The 15491-nt window shown below is 37.8% G+C and overlaps 1 protein-coding gene across 1 annotated transcript in view; it reads right to left on the bottom strand.

Annotated features, from left to right (window-relative positions):
• Nucleotides 1–1282: 1282 nt before the first annotated feature.
• Nucleotides 1283–15491, bottom strand: part of DEPDC1B (DEP domain containing 1B) — an 89805-nt gene continuing 75596 nt past the window's right edge. Inside the window, exons 9-11 of the mRNA XM_070587529.1 lie at nucleotides 13883–14059; nucleotides 3808–3993; nucleotides 1283–2289 (exon numbers count right to left, since the gene is read on the bottom strand). Coding sequence (XP_070443630.1) covers nucleotides 2128–2289; nucleotides 3808–3993; nucleotides 13883–14059 — 525 coding nt within the window. The 3' untranslated portion in view covers nucleotides 1283–2127. The remainder of the gene's footprint in view (nucleotides 2290–3807; nucleotides 3994–13882; nucleotides 14060–15491) is intronic.

The raw sequence follows: 15491 nt of genomic DNA, 5'->3' as shown, positions 1-15491 counted from the left end.
ATAATAACTGTTGAAACTAGGGATTGGTACTAATATTTCCACTTTTAGATGCATTTGAAAATTTTGATACTAACATTTTTTTAAAGTACCAAATACCTAGGAACAAATCTAACTAGAGATTTGCAAACCTTTACAGAGAAATTTAATTTTTTTCTCATTTATTCTAAATAAACGGAAGGATAAACTACATTTATGGACCAGAAGACTTAATACCTTAAAGATAGCAATTCTCTCCAAATTGATTTATAGATTCAATGCAATCAAAATCAAAATCTCAACAGCGTTTGTGTGCTAATTTGTGTGTGTGTGTGTGCGTGCGCAGCTTGACAAGCTGATATCAAAATTTGAAAAGTGGAAAAAGTCAAAAAATATATGGAGAAAGTTTTCAACCATATAAGTAACACAAAGTAAAACCATACTGAGATATCATTACACACCCACCACAGTGACAATTCAGACTCTGACGATAGCACGTTTTGGTGAGGATATTAAGTAAAGGAACTCTTACACTCCGTTGATGAGAGAGTTAACTGGTACAACCAATGTGAAAATTGGTATTAGCCACTTAGCAATTTCACACTTAAGTGGTAGTTATGTTTTATGACCGCTCCATAAGTATGCTATACTTAAAAAACAAAAAGTAATCTTAAGGGAAAAAGAAAGAAAGAAAACAGTAACATATATTTCCAAAGATAAGCACAGGAAAGAAGACTCTGGAAAGTAAACTCTCTAGGAGCATAAATACTGCAGAAAGTAGACATCTCTTAAGAGCAGACTTTGCTCTAAAGAGAATTCCAACATCTGAGAATAAATCCTAAAACACGAAATATCTCCCATTACTTCACACATTTGAAGGTAAGGTGGTACCCAAACCAACAGGAATACTTTTATCCATTTTTAAGCAAGCAAAAACTGAGTCAATGTAGGAGGCATTCGGCTTCAAAAGAACCAGGGCAGACAGATCTCAAGAGCGAGGGAAAATCAGTCCAGAGGGCAGAGCATGCAGATCGGTGAGTGTTACTCTCAGCTTTTCAGGCAATTGCTCCCAGAAGCACCCTTCCAGATACTCCAAAATCTAAGTGTACTACGACTTGCAACAGGGCAAAGCAAAGCAACAGAGACGGGCAAAGCACCCTCCTAAAGGCCAGTTCAAAAGCCCAAATCTTGCTTATTTTACCACAGAAATAAATGACTGATGTGAGAACACTGGCCAAGGCAATGATGTTTAGCACCTGAGGATGCTCTCCAACTGACCCAAATAAACGCCAAAAAAGAAACACCATTTACAGTGTGAAAAACAGTATTTATTTACATTCCGTTTACTTTCAAAAGGATGAGGAAGCCGGGGAAAATATAAACGAAGGAGTCTCATTTTACTTAACCCATTTGTGTTTTCCATGAAACAACAAAGATTTGACCTAGAATCACAAGTATAAGGGACCAAAAGAACTTATCCAGTTCAATTTTCCATCTCTAGCCAAGACTAAAATCACACCACCGCAGGCAGATGAAAATCTACTCCACTTATAGGTAAACACCAGTGAATTTATGTTATGAAAGAACCAGCTTTAGTAAAATCTGTCATAGCATCCAACAAATCTGCAATAAAGACACAGCCATCATAATATAGGACATTAAGAATCTTAGTGCAACAGTGAAAACACAGGAGAACTTACACAGGAGGAAATCACAATTGGCTTAATCATTAAGTCAATAGCATCACAGTAACAGCACCCAGTGTCTTTCTTATTCAAGTATATACACTATTTTTAAGACTTAGTTATAGCAAAAACATCAGTAACTAGGATGTACACACAATTATTTTATAAACACCATGAAAAACAACAAATAAAAATATGAAAACACCCTTAAATTTTATAACAATTACAAACATGTTAACATTACCACTATATACTTGTCTCGTAATTTTTAACTGATTTGTATATTTTAAAAACAGCACTGAGTTTTATAAAAATACTGATAATGGCTCAACATTTTGTGAAGTCAGATAATCTTTATATTTCAGTAGTCTGTATTTTCTGCTTTTCTTTCTTCCACCACCATAGTCCTTCTCTAACCACCATTTACTCAAAACAACAACAGAGATCTCCAATGCCTACAGAAGTATCACATCCGAAAACTTCTAGTTCTTTGAAATGGCTGGAATGGGTTTTTTAGTGCCCACAGCAGCAGCTGTGGTTTCGGTTTGGGTTTTTCAGGAAACAGAAGTGCTTCACTTTCTGGTGTAGGAAATCGTTCTTGGTAGACTTCAGGGTAGGATTTTTGAAACTAAAAAAAAAAAACAGATCCAAGATGAGTCAAAAAGAACAGATAAGAGGCAATAAATTGGGCAATCTAATTTTAAAATAAGAGTTTCTGATCCCATTCTTTCCTGTTTTTGTTTTGTTTTAATGTTTATTGCTTTCCATCGGAAAAGAGAACGAATAAGAAAACAGACCACAATCAAATTCACTTCAACACAAATCCATTTCTTTTTCTTAAATCATTTGATTCCAATTTCTGTAAATCTAATTCATCTTTAAGTTCATCCAATCTTCAAATAAACTTCTCATTTCAGTCATATTTCTTAAAATTTCCCCCACCGCCAACTATAAATATTCCTCACTTTAAAAATACTCACAAATAACTCTGACTTGAAAATAACTTATGTTCTACACAGTTAAAGAAAATTCTGGGGGCAGGCCAGTGGCGTAGCAGTTCAGTTCGCACATTCCGCTTCTCAGTGGCCCAGGGTTCGCAGGTTCGCATCCCGGGTGGCGGACATGGCACCGTTTGGCAAGCCATGCTGTGGTAGACGTCCCACATAGAAAGTAGAGGAAGATGGGCACAGATGTTAGCTCAGGGCCAGGCTTCCTCAGTAAAAAGAGGAGGATTGGCAGCAGTTAGCTCAGGGCTAATCTTCCTCAAAAAGAAAAAAAAAGAAAATTCTGGCCCAACTACACTTCACCATCTCCCTGTTTCTCCAACTCAGCCCCACCTGCTTCTGCCCAAATGGAAGAGGAAGCAGTCTAATATATATTACTTTATGAAAAGCTAAAAGAGAAGCAATATGTTCTTCCTTTGGTCCTCGCCACTGAACTCTTCTCCAAAATTACTGAGAAAAACATGATTGAGAGTCTAGAACCCTGGTGCTCTGTGTAAAATCCTGTAAGTGTGGTATGATCAGGAATCAAGCTAGGCAGGATTTGGTCTTTAGAAATAAAAGTCATTCACTTAATCTTGGGTCAATACTTTAAGAATGGTCAAAGTAGACCTATTTTGAGTTGAAAACTGTTCTCTGAAGCCCTAAGCGATGTTGCCCAACAGGAGGTAAAAACTTTCAGTGATGCCTGAGGCAAGAAACCAGTTTGATACTGCCTATCTAAAACCAAAGGCTTTTACATTCTAGACATTTTATATTTGTGAATTCAGTCTGATTTTGCCTTTCAAAGAAACCGAAGAAATCTGTCCTCATTTGATAGCTTCTCTGAATTTGAAGTAATTGCTCCACTGAACCACCTCATGCCACATATCAAAACAAAAGACAAATACTAGAGAACAGCTCCATAAATGAAGAGGTCAGTAACTGGAAAAGGTCTACACTGGAGAATAAAGATGGGGAAACTGACCACAACAGTGCAAACCAATGAGATTTCTGGAATATATGAACTGAATAACACACTTTCAAAACTGTTCTCTCTCAGAAGATGAGATTCATATGAAACCTATTAAAACAGAGAATAAAAAGAAAAAACCACATAAGAACAGTAGGGAGAGGAAATGACTTATACAGAGTATCCTTTTTACCTGCTTCAGTTTCTTCTTCTTCTCTTTGCTGGAGAGTTTGGCGTCTGTGATGACGTCCTCCAATAAGGCTGCCAGCGGTTCCTGAGAGCCGTATGCTCTTTGGTATTCAAATTCCTCTGGACTGATTTGACGGCAAAATGATGGGGCAGACAAGGTGATATCCATATCGGCTCCAGGGTATTTTATCTGAGGCAAAAGGATTAGCAGTAAAAGGAAAAAGTGTATTTTCAAATAAATTATAAAAATTAGATACGATCAAGTACAACATATCTCCTATGAAGAATACCATGCCATTCCATAATTTAATTGAGGAAAACTCTATATTAAAAAGTAAAAGTGTTTCCGTAACTTCAAAAAAATATCACTTAAAGCCACAGTTTTAAATATGAGATTTTTACCTTTTTAAACCTAAGCCATTTTAATAAACAAAAAATCTTGAGCCCTCTGTTAGTAAGATCTAAAACTGAAATATAAACTAAACATGTTGACTAAAATGATTCAAAACAGTGAAAATGTTGAACATTTTAGTCCAATGCTCCCTCCCTCGGAGATGGACAGAGGTGCACACTGAGCTCAGCTGCTATGTAGCGAGACCACTGCAACCACCTCCTAACACATTCATAGTGAGAATCAAGGCAAGAAACAACTATGCAGACACGGCACAGGGCTAAAGGGAGAAGGGAGCAGGCAAGAAGAAAAAAGATATGAGGACCTGTGAATAAATGAGCATTCATAAAAAATATTTAGTTTCAGAGTCCAAGAGGTTCACCTTCTCAAAAATATAGCACCCACTGTTCTTCTGTAGTAGAGAAAATTCCTACTACATTAACTTCTTTGGTTTAAGGTTGGTTGTTTTTTTTTTCCAGAAGCTACATTTAAAAATAGTTACGTTGCCAAGAGGGGTGATTACATTAAGTACACTCCATGCCTCAACATCAGTTTACCAGGTCAATTAGAGACAACCTAAGAGAGAGAAACCAGAACCTTAAGGGAAAGGGACATACACAGGACACTTCCTTTTTCATTTGAGGCAAGAAGGGCAGGAAAGGGTCGGAATAAAGGATGAGGTCCAGGCACAGTGTGACAACCAGAGGCCCAGGACATAAGAAAAACACTGGACACTAAGATAAAAGGGCGCAAGAGGAAGAAGAGGGTTACAGACAAGATTGACAGAAGGTTGGTGTCAAAATAATGCCTACTCACAACTTATCCATGCCAGGGTCAGCCCTGAAACTGCCCTATACAATTCACCAGAACAGTCCAAGGGACACTTCTCTTTCAGAGAAGCACTGACCTAAACGTGGTATGATGTAGGAGCCGAGTGGCCTGTGTGGGTGGCTCTGAGGGATAAGCAAACAACTGTTTGGCAATTCTGCCGAGTCCTTGTAAAAGAAGAAACATAATTGGACAACTGAGTAGTTACTGATTTTATTCAGTGTCATCACAGTGCATCCTTACAGGACCATGTGGATCTACAGTTAAATTCATCATCATAGCACATCCTTATGATCTCCACCTCACAGCACAGGGCCCAGCTATAAGCTGCGGCAATATATGCCTGTGCTCTGTGAACACACAAACCTAGCAAGTGTATGGAGCAGCATAGTTATTGCTATCGCTTTTCCTTGCAGAAATTCAGTGAAGTATTTCTTTTCTGTTTTATACTTTTTTTAAGTTTGGCTCATAAAAATGTCAGGGGGGAATTAAATTAAAATAGTAGTTAAGATTACACTTTTAACTCATTAAAATGGCAAAGGTATGTATGTATATTAAGGACAATACCCAAAGTAGGCAAAAGTGCAAAGAAATAGACACTTTCTTATACCACTGATGGAACATAAATCGGAACAATTATTCTAACGGGAAATTTGACAATCTGCAAATAATACTTAAAATACATTCATGGCCTTCAACCATGCAACGCTGCTCCTACGTAATTTATTCTTAGAAAACAATCACTAAAAAAAGAAAAGAAAGAAAAAGGAAGAAAGAAAATAATCACCAATCAACCAAAAAAAAAATCTAGCTATAAAAATATTTACTGTTAGAGGGAGTGATGTCAGTACCATGGCAGAGTAAGCTGTTCCCTTAGTCTCTCTCCACTAAGACACAATGAAAAGGACATTCATAAACCAGCAGAGGACATTCACACAACACAATAGACATCTGAGAGATCCATGCAGCCACACATCTGAAGGTTGGGGTGCTAGACACCCCCAGAAGGCAGTGGAAGGAGGCAAGTGGGTCTTTTCTCTCTCCCCACTGGGAGATAAAGGGCACAGGACCTTGCACGGCAGCCAGTACACAACTCTGACAGGACAAGGGGGAAAAAGCTGCCCTCCGCGGATATGCTTTCACTCTCAGAGTTGCCTCCCAGCCCGCAGGAATGCTCCACACTGATGAGGCTAACCAATTACAGATGTGGCCCCACCAAAGCGAGCAGCCCAGGCAGGCAGACAGTGAGAGCAGAGTGGGAGCATGTGGGATTGTGCACATGAAAGAAAGTGCCCCGCCTGCCTGGTGCAGCAGCTCATCTGGATGGCCAGAGCACCTATGCCTATGTGTGTGACCCACCAGGCAGCAGCAACCAGCGGACAAATGCAGATGGGCCCTCTTGGCACAGCTTCCAAAGGAAAGGAATAAGTGCCAGGGGTCACAGCAGGATCAGAAAACAGCTCCTGCCCACCTCAGTAATGGCAGGTGGAACCTGCAACCAGATACTACCACTATGCAATGGCAACAGTCCACGACATCAAATACTATGAAGAGGTATATTAACACTCCAGACCAGAAGGAAAATGACAAGTACCCAGAAATCCATCCTGAAGCCACAGAAATTTACAATGTAAATGACAGAGAATTCAAAATAGTTATCATAAAGAAACTCAGTGAGTTACAAGGAAACTCAGAAAGACAATTCAATGAACTCACAAATAAATTTAATGAACAGAGGGAATTCTTCACAAAAGAAATAGAAACTCTAAAAAAACAAAATCAGAAATCTTGGTGATGAAGAACATAATGAAGGAGATAAATAAAAATCTGGAGTCCTTAAAAAACAGAGCTGATTTATGGAGGAGAGAATTAGTACTTTAGACGACAGGAATATAGAAATGCTTCAGATGTAGGAGGAAAGAGAACTAAGACTAAAAGAAATGAAGAAATTCTCTGAGAAATATCCAACTCAATTAGGAAACGCAACATAAGGATTATAGGCATTCCACAGGGCGAAGAAAGGGCGAAAGGAGCAGAGAGTTGATCAAAGAAATAATAGGTAAGAATTTCCCAAACCTGAAGAAGGAGCTGGAATTACACATAAATGAAATTAACAGAACTCCTAATTACATCAATGTAAAAAGACCTTCTCCAAGGCATATATTAGTAAAACTAGCAAAAGTCAATGACAGAAAAATATTAAGGGCAGTAATGTGGAAGAAATAACCTACAAAGGAACCCCTATCAGAGATTCTGCAGATTTCTCAGCAGAAACCATACAGGCTAGGAGAGAGTGGAATCATATATTCAAAATTCTGAAAGACAAAAACCTTCAGCCAAGAACATTCCATCTGGTGAAAACATCCTTCAAATATGATGGAGAAATAAAAACGTTCCCAGATAGACAAAAGCTGAGGGAGTTCATTGCCACAAGACCCCCTGCACACAAGAAATGATCAAGAAGGCCCTCATACCCGAAAAAAAAGGAAAGGGTTTACAAACCTTGAGCAAGGAGACGAATAGACAAACAAAATCAGAAAATTACAGCTCTCTATCAGAACAGGTTGGCAAACACTTAATTATAGCATTAAAGATAAAGGGAAGGAAAGCATTAAAAAATAAGTACAATCACTTCATTTAAATCACAACTTATAAAATGGAATAAGTTGTGACAACAATAAAGAGGAAGCAGATGGAACCTGTTTAGACTAAGGAAATAAGAGGCCATCAGAAAATGGACTATCTCATCTAAGATGATACAAACCTCATGGTAACCACTAAACAAAACATCAGAACACAGACACAAATGATAAATAAAGAGAAAACTGTGAAAAGTGTCATAGAGAATCACCAAACTGAAATGGCAGCTGGAAATACACAGGACAAGAAAAAAAGGAAACACAGAACAACTGGAAAACAAGTGATAAAATGGCAGCATTAAACCCTCATATATCAATAATCACTCCAAATGTAAATGGATTGAATTCTCCAACCAAAAGACACAGAGTGGTGAGAAGGATTAAAAAACAAGACCCAGGATTATGTTGCCTCCAGGAAACACATCTTACCTCTAAAGGTAAACACAGGCTCAGAATAAAGAGATGGAAGACAATACTCCAAGGCAAAGGGAACCAAAAGAAAGCAGGTTGTGCCATATTTATATCAGACAAAATAGACTTCAAGATAAAAAAGGCAATGAGAGACAAAGAGGGGCAGGAAATAATGATAAAATGGACACTCCACCAAGAGGACATAACACTTATAAATATATATGCACCTAAGAGAGGAGCACCAAGGTACACAAAGCAACTATTAACAGACCTAAAAGGGAAATTAACAGCAACACAATAATAGTAGGGGACCTCAACACCCCACATACATCAATGGACAGATCATCCAGATAGAAAGTCAACAGAGAAACAGTGGAATTAAATGAAAAACTAGAGGAGATGGACTTAATAGATATATTTAGAACACTCCATCCAAAAACAGCAGAATACACATTCTTCTCAAGTGCATATGGAACATTCTCAAGGACAGACCATATGTTTAGAAACAAGGCAAGCCTCAATAAATTTAAGAAGATTGAAATCATATCAAGCATCTTTTCCTCCAATAATGTTATGAAACTAGAAATCAATTACAAGCAAAAAGCTAGGAAAGTAACAAATACGTTGAGACCAAATAACATGTTACTGAACAACCAATGGATCACTGAAGAAATTAAAGGAGAAATCAAAAAATATATGGAGACAAATGAAAACGAAAACACACCATAGAAACTCATATGGGATGCAGCAAAAGCAGTTCTAAGAGGGAAACTCAAAGTAATACAGACTCACCTTAACAAACAAGAAAAATCTCAAATAAGCAATCTTAAACTACACCTAACAGAACTGAAAAAGAAGAACAAACAAAGACCAAAGTCAGCAGAAGGAAGGAAATAATAAAACTTAGAGAAGAAATAAATGAAATTGAAACCAAAAAAACAATAGAAAGGATCAATGAAACTAAGAGCTGGTTTTTTGAGAAGATAAACAAAATGGACAAATCCTTATAAGACTCACTAAGGAAAAAAAGAGAGAAAGTTCAAATAAATAAAATTAGAAATGAAAGAGGAGAAATTACAACAGAAACCACAGAAATACAAAGAATTATAAGAGAATACTATGAAAAACTATATGCCAACAAATTGGACAATCTGGAAGAAATGGATAAATTCTTTGACTCATACAACCTCTCTATACTGAATCAAGAAGAAATAGAGAATCTGAATAGACTAATCACAAGTAAAGAGATTGAAACGGTCATCAAAAACCTCCCAAAGAATAAAAGTCCAGAACCACATGGCTTCTCTGGAGAATTCTACCAAAGATTCAAAGACTTAATGCCTATCCTTCTCAAACTATTCCAAAAAACTGAAGAAGACGGAACACTTCCTAATTCATTCTACAAGGCTAACACCACCATGATCCCAAAGCCAGACAAGGACAACACTAAGAAGGAAAATTACAGGCCAATACTGCTAATGAACATAGATGCAAAAATCTTCAAAAAAATATTGGCAAACCAATTACAGCAATATATTAAAAGGATCATACACCATGATCAAGTGGGATTTATACCAGGGACACAGGGATGGTTCAACATCCACATATGAATCACTGCAATACACCCCATTAACAAAATCAGAAATAAAAGCCACATGATCATACCAATAGACGCAGAGAAAGCATTTGACAAGAGCCAATATCCATTTATGATAAAAACTCTCAATAAAATGGGTATAGAAGGAAGTTACCTCAACATAATAAATGCCATAATATGACAAACCCACCAGCAACATCATACTGAACAGGGGAAAATTGAGCCATCTCTCCAAGAATAGGAACAACACAAAGGTGCCCATGCTCACCACTCTTATTCAACATAGTACTGGAGGTTTTGACCAGAGCAATTAAGCAAGAAAAAGAAATAAAAGGTATTCAAATTGGAAAGGAAGAAGTAAAACTCTTGCTGTTTGCAGACAACATGATGCTATATGTAGAAAACCCTAAAGAATCCATCGGAAAACTACTAGAAATAATCAACAACTACAGCAAAGTTGCATGGCACAAAATCAACTTACAAAAATCAGTTGCATTTCTATACTCTAATAATAAACTAACAGAGAGAGAACTCAAGAACACAATCCCATTTACGATCGCAACAAAAAGAATAAAATATCTAGCAATAAATTTAACCAAGGAAGTGAAAAACCCATACAAGGAAAACTCTAAGACATTATTGAAAGAAATCGATGATGACATAAAGAAATGGAAAGATACTCCATGCACACAGATTGGAAGAATAAACATAGTTATGTCCATACTACCCAAAGCAATATACAGATTCAATGCAATCCCAATCAGAATCCCAATGACATTATTCATGGAAACAGAACAAAAAATCCTAAAACTCATATGGGGCAACAAAAGACCCTGAATAGCTAAAGCAATACTTAGAAAAAAGAAGAAAGCTGGATCACAATCCCTAACTTCAAAATATACTACAAAGCAATAGTAATCAAAAGAGCATGGTACTGGTACAAAAAGAGACACACAGATCAACGGAACAGAATTGAAAGCCTAGAAATAAAACGACATGTCTATGGACAGCTAATCTTCGACAAAGGAGTCAAGACCATACAATGGAGAAAGGAAGGTCTCTTCAACAAACGGTGCCAGGAAAACTGGACAGCCACATGCAAAAGAATGAAAGTAGACCATTATCTTTTGCCATACAAAAAGAATCAAAATGGATTAAGGACTTCAAGGTAAGACCTGAAACCATAAAACTCCTAGAAGAAAATATAGGCAGTAAACTCTTTGACATAGGTCTTAGCAGCATCTTTTCGAATACCATATCTACTCAGCATGGGAAACAAAAGAAAAAATAAATGAGACCACATCTGACTAAAGAGCTTCTGCAAGGCAAAGGAAACCAGAAACAAAATGAAAAGACAACCCACCAACTGGCAGAAAATATTTGCAAATCATCTACCTGACAAGGGGTTCATCTCCAAAATATATAAAGAACTCATACAACTCAACAACAAAAAATCAAACAACTCAATCAAAAAATGGGCAGAGGACATGAACAGACATTTTTCCAAAGCAGATATACAGATGGCCAAGAGGCACATGAAAAGATGTTCAACATCACTAATCATTAGGGAAATGCAAATCAAAACTACAATGAGATATTACCTTATACCTGTTGGAATGGCTATAACTACCAAGACAAAGAATAATAAATGTTAGAGAGGACGTGGAGAAAAGGGAACCCTCATACACTGCTGGTGGGAATGCAAACTGGCGCAGCCACTATGGAAAACAGTATGGAGACTTTTCAAAAAATTAAAAATAGAAATACCATATCACCCAGCCATCCTACTACTGGGTATCTATCCAAAGAATTTTAAATCAACAACTCAAAGAGACTTACGCACCCCTATGTTCACTGCAGCATTATTCACAATAGCCAAGATGTGGAAGCAACCCAAGTGCCCTTCTACAGATGAACGGATAAAGAAGATGTGGTATATATATACAATGGCATACTACTCAGCCATTATAAAAAGACAAAATCATCCCATTTGCAACGACATGGATGGACCCTGAAGGTACCATGTCAAGTGAAACAAGCCAGACAGAGAAACACAAACACTACCTGATTTCACTTATATGTGGAAAATAAACAAACACGTGGACAAAGAGAACAGTTCAGTGGTGACCAGAGGAGAAGGGAGTTGGGGAGCGAGCATAAGAGGTAAAGGGGCATGTATATATGGTGACTGACAAATAATAAAGTACAACTGAAATTTCACAATGTTATAAACTATTATGACCTTAATAAAATAATTTTTAAAATACACTAACTGTTATATTGCTTGCAAAATAGAGAAAAAATGTAAACAATCTCACTATGAACCAAAGAAAACCATTTAAATAAACTATGGTAAACCCATATTATGGAATGTTACCAGTAATTATGATATTGTGGAATAACATAAGAATAATGATGATAATAACAATGACAGCAGCTACCAATTGAGGGCTTACTATGTGATAAACATTATTCTAAGCACTTCACATGACTTAAGCCATTCAATCCCCAAAACAACCCTAGGAGTAGGTATTAACTATTATTATCCCACTTTACAGATCAGGAAAGAGATGTCAGGGCAGATGCTGAAGCAAAGACAAGTTATACAATGTGCCCAAGGTCACAGAGCTAACAAAGGGCACATCAGGAATTCAAACACAGTTTAGGTCCCGAGTCTATGCTCTTGGGCACTCTAGTATTGATCAAGAATATTTAATGACGTGGGAAATTTTTCTTGTATTAAGTAAGAGAATGTAACTTAAAAAAGAGATCGAGAGAGCCAGCCCCAGTGGCCTAGTGGTTAAGTTCAGCATGCTCCACTTTGGCGGCCTGGGTTTGGTTCCCAGGTGTGGACTTACACCACTCAACCGTCAGCGGCCATGCTGTGATGGCAGCTCAAATACAGAAAAAGAAAAGAGGAAGATTGGCAGTGGATGTTAACTCAGGGCAAATCTTCCTCACCAAAAACAAAAAGAGGTGGAGGAGACGGAGGGGAAAAACAGAAAAGAAAGAAAGAAAAGAGAGAGAGAAAGAAAGACAGACAGAAAGAAAAGGTACAGAAAAACATCTGAAAGACTGGAATACTGACTGAACATTTGGTGTCACTCTGATGCTTTTTGGTTTGTACTGTCTATATTTTCCAAATTCCTTCAACCTATTAGGTTGATAACTACCAAAAAACAGAAACAATTTTTATCCTAATTTTTAAATTGCACACTGGAAACAGCTGAACAGTTACTGGCTGGAATGCTTTGGGAGGCAGCAGTTCACTGGTCCTCAACTGTGGAGCCTCAGAAAGTGCTTAAGCAAAGAGAGATCCAACCTTCAGAAGCAGCCAGCAGCCCGTCTGCCTGCCTTCACCAAAAGTTCCTGCTCCTGCAGGCTGACATACAAACCCCTCTTTGGGGCCCGTGAAACAGTAATATACTACATTTCTCTTGCCTCGTTTTGAAATAACAACAACAACAACAACAATAATAGCTACCTTTCAAAGAGCACCCGCCATATGTCAGCCATTTGTGCTGGGGGTTTTATAGGACAGTATTCTACTCTTCATAACAGCTTTATTGAGCAGGTATAGCCCATTTTAACACTTGAGGAAACTAAAATCCAGAGAGGTTAAAGGACTTGTCCAGAGCCACACAAAGAGGAAAGAGGGGAGCCAGGAGTTTGGCCCAAGTCTTCACCGCTCCAAAGCCATCTTCTTCCACCACACCACGTTTCACAGAAGCAGGATGGCACGGCAGTTAAGAGCACTGATTCTGAAGACAGATTACATCAGTCTGAATCCTGGCTCTGTGACCTCGGACAAGTTACTTAAGTTCTCTGTACCTCAGCTTTCTCATCCAAAAAATACAAATATTAATAGTATCTAGGTCTCAGGGCTATTACGAATCGAGACATGTATTGCATATAAATCATTTCCATCAGGAAGTATATGTAGATTCTGAATAAACTCACTTAAGGAATTTGCAATCAAAAGTATGCAGTAATGATTGACATAAAACCAAGTAGGAGCTCCATAAATTTTCAATAATAATAACAAACACATGTAATGCTTCCTACGTGCCAAGTCCTGTTGTCATGCTTCTAATATAATGCTCATAACATAATGCTTAATTTAATGTTCATAACATAAAGTCCCCAGAAGCCTAGCAAGCTTACGTGACTTCATGCCAGCAATTTTGTAGGGTTGATGATCTCCCTTCTTTACCTGGACTCTCCGCAGATGAGCCACACGCTCCTCTATGGAGGTCTGCAAGGCCACAGGGACTTTCAGAATCTCTTGGTAATTGTCCATCAGAAATGTCACCAGTCTAGCAGCTAATAACTCATCCAAGTCGACTTCATCCTTGGAACACAAGATGCAGCGGGAAAATGTCTGAACCATCTAAAAAAAAAAAAGCAGGGGGGTGTAAACAAACACAGATGAGGTTTTTGTCCCCCCTACTTGGAACTGAGTGCAATCTAATTTGCAAAAAGTAAATGTGACTAGTCAGTAAGAAATGCCCAGAGCACAGGGAGCACATCCTCCCTGGCACTGGCCACACCTGGTCATCTCAGATGGGCTGACCTTCTCACCAACCAGCATGAAGAGAATGTGCATCTCATCTCACAGAGACTTAGCAGAGATACTCATCTGACCAGCTTTTAAAGGCACCCCTTCTACAGACAATTTTAAATATATATTTAAACAAACTTTGAAAATTATTATCATCACTATGACTTGGAGCATGTAGCACTTTTAAGTTCAAAGTACTTTATAGCCATTTAGTCTAATAATATCTAATTTCATTATTGATTTTTTTAAAAATCTGCTAGCATACTCTGTGTGCCTCCACTGTTATATTTTTTCCTAGTTAACTGATATTTTCTCTAGGATTTTGCATGTACATTTGATAACCACCTTTGAACAAAACCATGAGACTCTACAAGAAGTGCATTAAGTGACGAGACTCTCTCTATGGTAAGCAGAAATACAAAGAATCTTACAGCAGCTGCTTCCATAGAACTCATATTAACTACTCCACTCAACACTATCCTTTGGATGGACTTTTTTTTTTTTGCTTTTCCTACTAATTTTATTGCTGGCAATCTTATTTCAAAACCTATAAGCATAAAATCACATAATTCCATTTTATAAGACTTCATTTTACCCATACACTGCAGACAATAATTTACCTTCACTCACATCCATGTGGACAGAAAGACACACAGAGATTCTTTATCTGGAGACTAAGGACCCCAGGGAATCAGTGAATGCCTTGAAATTGTATGCAAAATTTGACACATGCATTCTTTTGGGGAAAAAGTGCAAAGTTTTCTTCAGCTTTTCAAAAAGGTCCATTAGCCCCCCTACCCATCCACCCACCCTAAAAAAAGGTCAAGAATCACTCTACCAGGCAGTGAGTACTCCTCTGATCTTACTCCACACTTCTAAAGCTGGGCCAATGGACCCCCAGGGGTACACAGAGGGTCACCAAGATACAGAAAGGATGTACATCCCCATGAAGCATCACTTTTGCTCCAAGACTTTTTTTGAGGAAAACTAAGAAATTTTGCTAGTAAGTAATTCTAAACATAAACCCTATTTTAAAATATATGCTGATATTATGAAGTAGAATTCAAAATTAGCGTATGTTTTTAAGCAAAATTGAGAGTATTTTAAGAAATGCCCTCACTCGTGGACCCTAGATCATACCCTGAGAGATACAAGTTCTCTCTCTGCTTCCAAGTTGTCTGGTCCAATTTCCTATTTTACTTCTTCCTTCTTTGTTCCATTATATACGCTGCACCCCTCCTACTGGTTCTGCTAACAAAGG

Source organism: Equus przewalskii, chromosome 20 (assembly GCF_037783145.1).
Source record: "Equus przewalskii isolate Varuska chromosome 20, EquPr2, whole genome shotgun sequence".
NCBI lineage: Eukaryota > Metazoa > Chordata > Mammalia > Perissodactyla > Equidae > Equus > Equus przewalskii.
The sequence above is the reverse complement of the archived record's forward strand: the minus strand, read 5'-3'. Positions and strand labels throughout refer to the sequence as shown.